This window comes from Hermetia illucens, chromosome 4, assembly GCF_905115235.1.
Source record: "Hermetia illucens chromosome 4, iHerIll2.2.curated.20191125, whole genome shotgun sequence".
NCBI classification, from domain to species: domain Eukaryota; kingdom Metazoa; phylum Arthropoda; class Insecta; order Diptera; family Stratiomyidae; genus Hermetia; species Hermetia illucens.
Genome location: NC_051852.1, coordinates 18,445,318 through 18,453,194, shown reverse-complemented (window position 1 = coordinate 18,453,194; position 7,877 = coordinate 18,445,318). Strand labels below are relative to the sequence as shown.

The window sequence follows — 7,877 nt, the reverse complement described above, 5'->3', positions numbered from 1 at the left end:
TCATCCCGCCCGGTGACAGTACCGGCATCCTTATTCTTCGTAATATTGCTCAGATTACCGACGGCGTTTTGGTGCTCTCTTTATAATAGTCTACCAAACCCCCGCTTCTTCGCTCGCTACCGATGGTCAGCATCCCTGTTGGCCCTTGTTGCTTGAGGAATTCCCCACATCGACAGTTTCTGGGTAGGAATACTATAGCTGGTACTCGCCCCGTCTAGTTACAAAACAGTGGTTTCCAAATTAGAAACCGCGTCGCTCCTGCTGGTTCCTGTTGTTGGTTTCAGCACATCGGTGATTTGACTGGCACTGACTGTGCTGCCACATTAATGGGTGGAGGTGAAAATCTTAAAAAGATGCTGCTGCGCAAGGTTGTAGTAGTGTCTGAGATTCTCACCCAATAAAACCACCCCCACTTCTCCACCCATACCTCGAGGGACTAACGTGAAGTTTCACTTCGCAAGGAGGGGACTATTTACACCAGCACGACTAAGTCACGCGTCCATCGTGCTCTCCATCGTTCCTGCAGCTTTTCCTGTATCGCAGTTATTGTTGCGTTTAACGGTAGTATATAGATCTAACGGCCTTTTTGTGAATTATTCCGCCGTTGCTGCCATCTCCTGGACAACTCCTTCCTAGCCGCTTTTCGAAATGACATATACAGGATACTATTCTATATGCATTGCCCCCTCTAGCGGGATTGGTCGGTGTGCTGAACTTACTCTTCTCTGGTTCACCGCCATGAGCTCTTGTCTAGATAGGGACAAAATGGATTTGACCTCCCCTGCGACTAGATTTTGGCCCCCAATAACAGGTATCACTCTTGCTAGAAATGAGCTAGCCTTTCCAGTTTTTTCGCGCGCATAGTCCAGGTGCCCCTTGAAGCTCAGGTATCTAATAATCGATTTTGAAACGACCTTGTGATTACCAACCCGAATTTTGACAGTATTGTTTTTTCTGCGATTTTTAATAAGGACCACCTACGTACTAAGGCTAACACCGACTGTCCTGCCCTCAACGGCTACTGTCTCTTAGCTGGTTGCCAGCAGCTCGTATTTCAATGCTGCGCCTGGCATCACCACCTGTTCTTCTATTGTCTGCTTATTTGTTTTTTTATTGGATTCCATGTTTCTATTCTACGAGTAGTCCGGGAAGAATGTCCACCCTGACTAGTCCGGCCACCAGGATAAAGGTCTTATTTGAGATGAAGAAGGTACACGAGGTATTGTAAGTCCGCAACTAGAGTCATAGAAGCATATAGCTGAAAAACGGCGTGGCAAACTCAACCTTAGATGGAGAGCCGATGTAGACCAGGATACCTAGCAGCTGCAAGACATGTCCAATTAGTTGATATCGGCAAAAAACCCATATGTTTGGAGTTGTTTCCTAAGGCAGACTTAGACCCAAACCAGATACTGCGTCGTTCAAGATCATGGCGATAATCCTCATTTAATTCTCTTGAAGGTCCTAGTTGTCAGAAAAAGATAACAGAACCGGTAAAGCTTTCTTTCGATTACCAAGATATGGTAAACTATCAACTGCTTCAAGGAACTAAAAGGAAACTTGACGTTCCAACTCAATTTTTATTTGACATTATACATTCTACACCATTTAAATTTGTCGTAAAACCCTCGATCTCGTGTACCGGGTTCGAATCCAGATTGTGTCATGGATGTTTGGATTTACCTTTGTGCTAGTCCCGCTACCGGAAACTTATCACTTGTACAGGATTTTGTGTGGTTATAATAAAACTACAACACAGTCTAATGCAAAAGTTGATTATAGAACGAAGAGTAAACGCGAAGAGGCCTCGTAGATACTTTATGCCCCACAAAGGACTAAATAGGACACGTAACCCCTGCAATATGTGTTAAGATAAATGTTCGTTACACTCTTACTTCATATTGTTAAGAAACGTGGCCAATGAATAGGCGAACTTTACAATCTGAAAAAATTAAAAACACAAAATTTTGAATCCAGTAAAAAAAAACCCTTAAAACCTCCACTTACCGCTAAAAATGTCGACATATTCAATCGAAATAAGCTTCCAGCATAAAAATATTTTTCCTTCTTATTCAACTCCATGAAAGTTATCAGCGTTTTCTTGAACTCTTCCGACTGATCAATCCAATTCGACGAATACAAAGCGGTTATCGTTCCCCGATTTATCTCAGCAAGCCTGTCCCCAAGGAAGCAGCATGGCAGAAACTTGAGAAGTATCCCCAGATTGATTATCGAAAACAAAGCAATCTCAACTGAATTCTCCGCGAAGTACATGATATTAATTACTGTCAGACCCAATCCCAGAGCGGTGATAAGATACTGCAAAAACATCGTCCTGGATATCACTGGCTTTAAGGTGCGGAATATCCTGCGAATTGGAAGCATATTCTGAGAGGAAAAATTTAAGCTCTTGAATTTCAGATAATTTGAGAATTTGAGTTAATTGTTCATACCCAAGGAAGCTTCCCTTCCTTGGAACTTATGTATTAATAACAGACTATTACGCTTCAGTCCCATTAAATATTCACAAACAATAAGGAAACTTTCAAAAGAAACTTACCTCATGATAACTTCGTGTTGCTTCATGCACTTTATTAGCTCCTTCCGGGACGAAGGAAAACCACATCGTGCCCCACTTCGACTGGAATTCCAGCCAATTGACTTCATTTGGTCGACTAAGTTTTGAAAATGTTCAATTAGAATCATGAAGTACAAGGGCGCGTAGTAATCATTCGCCACCGCTATCACGGATAGCATGTACATGGATAATGTGTGATACCCCAAGGTCGCCCAGTAGACTCCATCTGACTTCTTCCAATCGAAGGGAAACCACAAATCGCAAAATAGCTGCTTCTCCCCAGCGAATACCACACTCAGAAAATTCAAAACTACCACAAAATTGAACGATGCAAAGTAGATCCTGAAGAATCGATTGCTTTGCGCTGCCATTTTTTGAATCCTGATTTTCTGGTCCTGCGTTTCTAGATTGGCATCCAGGAGCGAAATCATTGAATTGGTCGCTCGGAAAGTGGACAGACAGCGAGACAGAGTGAAAAATTTCACCGAAATAATCACGAATTCTGAATGATAGACAACATTTCGCATAAACTTCTCCACCGAAGTTGAGCTCAACAACTCAATCATGGCCGAGATGGGACAGAAAATGGTCACCAAGAAGTTTATTGACACCGAATATACTGCATATAGGCATCGCCAGCGTTTCGGGGGATTGATCCCGACAATTGTCCAAATCATCCAAATATTCCGGAATGCAATGGTGCTGTCAACCTCTCGATGCATCTTGAGGGCGCAGTATGTAGCTTAGTATGTTCTCTCTGCTCAACTGATGAAAGGAAACTAGCCCTTAAGAGAGCAAAGGATATATTCACACCGAAGGTGTCCATCAACTCATGTGCATAAATTGTTAATAAGTTTGTGGTCAATCATTGCCAATTTCAGGTAAAAGCAGGATGTCTTGCAAGGTTATATTGCATTTTCAATGTTCAAGTCTAAATACTTTTTAAATGGAAAGAGGGTTGTAAACCCATCCCCATACGAACCCCTGGAAAAATCCTAAATGAAAGTTAACTCGACCATTTTCCAACAAAGTCCCGGAAATTTTGTAGGGACTTTTTGAGGATTTTGGGAAAACCTTCATTTTATCGATCTCAAATTCCAGTCCAGAATTCTCCAGCGTGTCCTTAATATTAGTAATCCTTTCGCATGAGTACAATCCAGCATCTTTGAGGTATCGAAATATTAAAATCCATGACTCTTTCAATCATCAGCAAATCCTCGGAATATTTTGCAACTAGAATCATTGAAGTAACTCCCTATCGTGGTTTCTCCTAATACCACCTGCCAGATCTATCACCAATTGTGTCCTTTCTTGTTGGTCACAGAGTGCTCAGGGAATACATGTCAGCAAACTTACGTTCAGGCGGCTGCGAATAAAATATCCGTTTCTAGACGAAAATGACTGTATGAAAGACGGCGCAGGAAGTGCAAAAATTCCAAAACCTACGAGGACATTCTGATCCTAACTGCGGACAAGGAAATCTCACCATGGCGATCCAAAAACAGAATATGCATCCAAAAGCCCTTTTAGACAACGATACATCCCGCAAAAAAATAAAGGACAATTCAATAGGATAACTGCTAAGCAGAAGCAATTCCAGCATCAAACCATTGGCATCAACGTGTGATACAGCAAGAGAACGACGGAATAAAACTTTCGTCATACTCAGCAGGCATGCCTAAAATTTATATTTTGTCCTGGAAGATCACTATGTGTTGAATCCCAGTAGTAGTAGTTTTCAGTAGATCCACTAAATCCTTATGTACCTTCTCCAAATGGGTACATCACTTGGCATCTGTGGCGCTTCCGATATGTTTCCTTATGTATCTAGGCTTCCTTGTTGGTCTTCGTCGCTTATTTGAATGACTTGTTTCTCAATCGTGCGGTAGTTTTGGAAGCCCTTGTTCTAATATTTCCTCACCGAAGATTCTACTAAGGACGAAAGCATTGGCGTTGTACTTGCCTGGGGTGTATTATATTCTGAGGTCAAGCAGTCGATTGCAGGATACACTAATGGAGAATACAGCCTTCTGAGAGGCAACCTATCTCTCTCTCAGGTTGTGGTGTGGCTCTCCAGGAAGCAAGCCTCTCGTCTACCAAGGCTGATAGTGGGTGGTGACAGCCACACCCTGTACGAAGTCACCCTAAAATTAACAAAACGTTGGGGATCTAGACCGAGGTAGCGAAAAACACCTCCACCAGAGAGGGAGTGTGATAACTGACTGTATTCGAACGGAGTATCACTGATATCTGGTGAGTCAGAATCGCTAGTCCTGAGCAGATGGATTCGGGCACAAACTGAGTGCAAGTGCAGTCGAGCGTCCTTGTTAGAGCCGAAGAGGAAAGGCTCATCAGGAAATGCGCAGCAGTGGTGAAGCGTATGCGGTCGGCAACGTTCTTCCAGAGGAACGTCAGCAAAGGCGTCAAAAACGGGTTGATGGAACTGGAGGACCGCATCTCCTTCTATATGCGAACGTGGAGAGCAACGGAAGGCGATTGGAGAGCAGAGACAGCTGCACTCCCCGCTAAGAACGCTGCTTGGGTCAAACGGACCGCAGAAAGCCCACTGCAAAGCGAACTAGGAAAAAAGCGGAAAGAGGACGACGTGCCTGAAGGAGACTTTATCAAAGTAGTTTCCAGAGCCCAAAAAAAGAAGGCAAAGAAGGAAAAAAGGAAACAACTGACTACGCCGCCAGGGACACGTCTGTCCAAAGACAAGGAGGCTGCAAACCGAAATCCGGGAGCAAAAAAGACGAGGAAACGAAGAAGGACTAGACCGTCATTAAGCCGACGGAAGGCAAAACATTTGCGGAAGTCCTTAATGAAGTTTGCTACACCATGAAACCCGAAGACAACGAAGCAGAGGTGTCTTCCATACGGAAAACGAGGAGTGGCGGAGTGCCCGCCGAACTGGGGCTAAAGACGACTAGCAAGATTATGTTCTGCAAAGCGGTCAAGGGGTTATTTGGGGAGAAGGCTCTTGTTTCCATACTAGAGCCCATGGTCTCTCTAGAAATCCGGGATCTTGACTCCCTCACAGAAAAGATCGAAGTTGAGCAGGCGATAAAGCGTGAATGTGCAGAGGTAACCAATGCCCGGGTAGGTCTCACCTCTCTAAATGCTCGCCGTGGTGGAAGTCCCCGAGGAATATGCGAGGAAACTCCTTTGCAGCGGGAGAATCAAAATTGGATGAGTGGTATGCAGGGTACGAATGCGAATAGTCCCCATCAAGTGCTACAGGTGTCTGGACTATGGACGGAGATGCGGCCAAATAGATCATCAAGCAAGGATCTGCAATGAAACCGAGAGTTTCGTTCTCTGCAGGGATCGTGGTGCGTCTGGTGAGAGCGTCGCACACACTGCGGTCTCGGGACGGTGTTCAATCTTCAGGGCGGAATTGGAAAGGACAAGAGGGCAAATGGCATGATCAGCATTTTACAAATTAATATGCACTGAAGTGCAACCGTTCACCAGTTGCTAGCACAGTTCACTGCGGAAGTAAATGCTTATTTAGTGCTAAATAGCGAACAATACCAAATCAAAGATCCGGCCTTATGGCATCCTGGCTTATCGGACACCAGTGTCAACTGGGTTCGGGACGATGTTCGACTTTGTGTTCTTGCCAAAGGCCGAGGGAACGGGTTTGTCTGGATCCGGTGTTTAGGGATAACTTTTTTTAGTGTTTACCTGACACCGAGCGGGACGTTGTCAGACTTTCGGCGCCGGCTTGATGCTCTGGAGGATATCCCGGCTGCCGATATCCCTCGGTGGTGGATAACTTGGCAATTTATAAATCATGTAGATATATAGATGAAAGTGTTCAAGGGAAGGAAGACCTTAGCATAAACACCAGTAACCAAGTTGAAAAATGATGGGTTGAAAGAAGATCTTTGACCCATAAGAAGGTCTCGACATGCACCGCATTTCGCCGATTCTGCGATATCTACCAACTCCAAGGATGGTAAAAATAAAACGCAGGAAAGCAGATTAAATACTACAGGTGAAGGGGTGTTTAAAAGAAGTATTCTGGCCAAGGTTCATAGAGAACAGAGGCCTGACACAGAAAAGCTACTTTTCATGCAGCTTGGAGTGAAAATAATAAAGTTGTCCAAGCTTATTAGGGACAAGCATAACGTTCACAAAGCTATCAAAAACATGGTGGAAGCTACTAGGGCTGTCTATTTCTTCTCACTCTCAACGGAAAGCCGGCACCTGCTGTCTCAACAGTGTCACATCTAATCAAAGTGACATCTAACCGTAATGCTATCAATCTGCTACCAACCAAAGAGTGCGGGAGAAAAATGGGATAGTTTTGAAATTATTGTTGAATTTGTTAGTAACAGTGCGATTTCCACCAAACTTGGTAGGATCATGCTCTATATTATAGCCTATATTACTGCATTTTTGGTACTAGGTGAATTTATGGGGGGCTTTCTAGCCAATTACTAAAAATTATAGTAACATACTATTATTAACTTGATTTGAAACGTTATCGGTATGGAGGGTATTTCGGAACCTAGGCACTATATATTGGCTGCCGCTTGATTTTTCTCAGGTTTTTCGGATGGTTAGTTTCTTAGGTTCTTCGAATTAATTATCATCTCCAAAAAAGGTGATATGATTTATGCCGATGTCCTCAGGAAGGTCAAATCTGTTCCTGAGCAGATGGATCTTGGAGAAAACGTCAGTCGCATCAGACACTCCCAAAAAGGAGGTTTGATACTAGAGCTGAAGAAATCTCCAGCTAAAACGGTTGAAAATTTCCTCGGCAACGTGGAGAAGTCTTTAGGAGAAGAAGCACAAGTACGGGTCAAAAAGCAGGAGATTGTTATACAATGTAAGGACACTGATGAAGTCACGACCAAGGGGGATATTGCCGACGCCTTAGAAAAGCAGTTCGGACCACTTCGCTTGCAAGATTTCGCAATCAGAGGGCTGAGGAAGGCACACGGAGGCGCGCAAACGGCAACTATAAGCTTACCAGCTGAAGCAGCGTTCAAACTACTGGCGGTTGGTAAAGTAAAAATAGGTTGGCTCGTTTGCCGACTCAGGGAGCAGGTGTCCCTCAAGCGCTGCTTTAGATACCTTGAATTTTGCCACATAGCGGCGAAATGCACTGGTGATTGTGACAGGTCTAAAAGTTCCAGAAAATGTGGGGGAGAAGGTCATACGTTCAAGGTGTGCAAAGCTGAGCCTGAATGCGTGCTTTGCAAGAGGAAAAAGGACGTCGACTGTCGGTAGGTTTCAGACAGCAGCAGATGTCCAGAGTTTAGGAGAGCCTTGAATGCAGTAAAGAAAT

General features: G+C 44.0%; 1 protein-coding gene across 1 annotated transcript; it reads right to left on the bottom strand.

Annotated features, from left to right (window-relative positions):
• Positions 1-1,571: 1,571 nt before the first annotated feature.
• LOC119655923 (odorant receptor 33a-like) lies at positions 1,572-3,328 on the bottom strand. The gene is made up of 3 exons (XM_038062091.1): positions 2,561-3,328; positions 2,008-2,368; positions 1,572-1,942 (listed from the first exon to the last, which is right to left on the bottom strand). The coding sequence occupies exons 1-3, from the start codon at positions 3,298-3,300 to the stop codon at positions 1,892-1,894; spliced, it is 1,152 nt and encodes a 383-aa protein (XP_037918019.1). The 5' UTR covers positions 3,301-3,328; the 3' UTR covers positions 1,572-1,891.
• Between the last annotated feature and the right edge of the window lie 4,549 nt (positions 3,329-7,877).

Excerpts from the sequence above, each read along its gene's own strand:
- LOC119655923 (XM_038062091.1), bottom strand. The coding sequence starts at position 3,300 with ATGCATCGAGAGGTTGACAGCACCATTGCATTCCGGAATATTTGGATG. Across the intron at positions 2,369-2,560 it reads CAACACGAAGTTATCATGAG|GATATTCCGCACCTTAAAGC; the intron begins GTAAGTTTCTTT and ends TCCAATTCGCAG. Across the intron at positions 1,943-2,007 it reads ATATGTCGACATTTTTAGCG|ATTGTAAAGTTCGCCTATTC; the intron begins GTAAGTGGAGGT and ends TAATTTTTTCAG.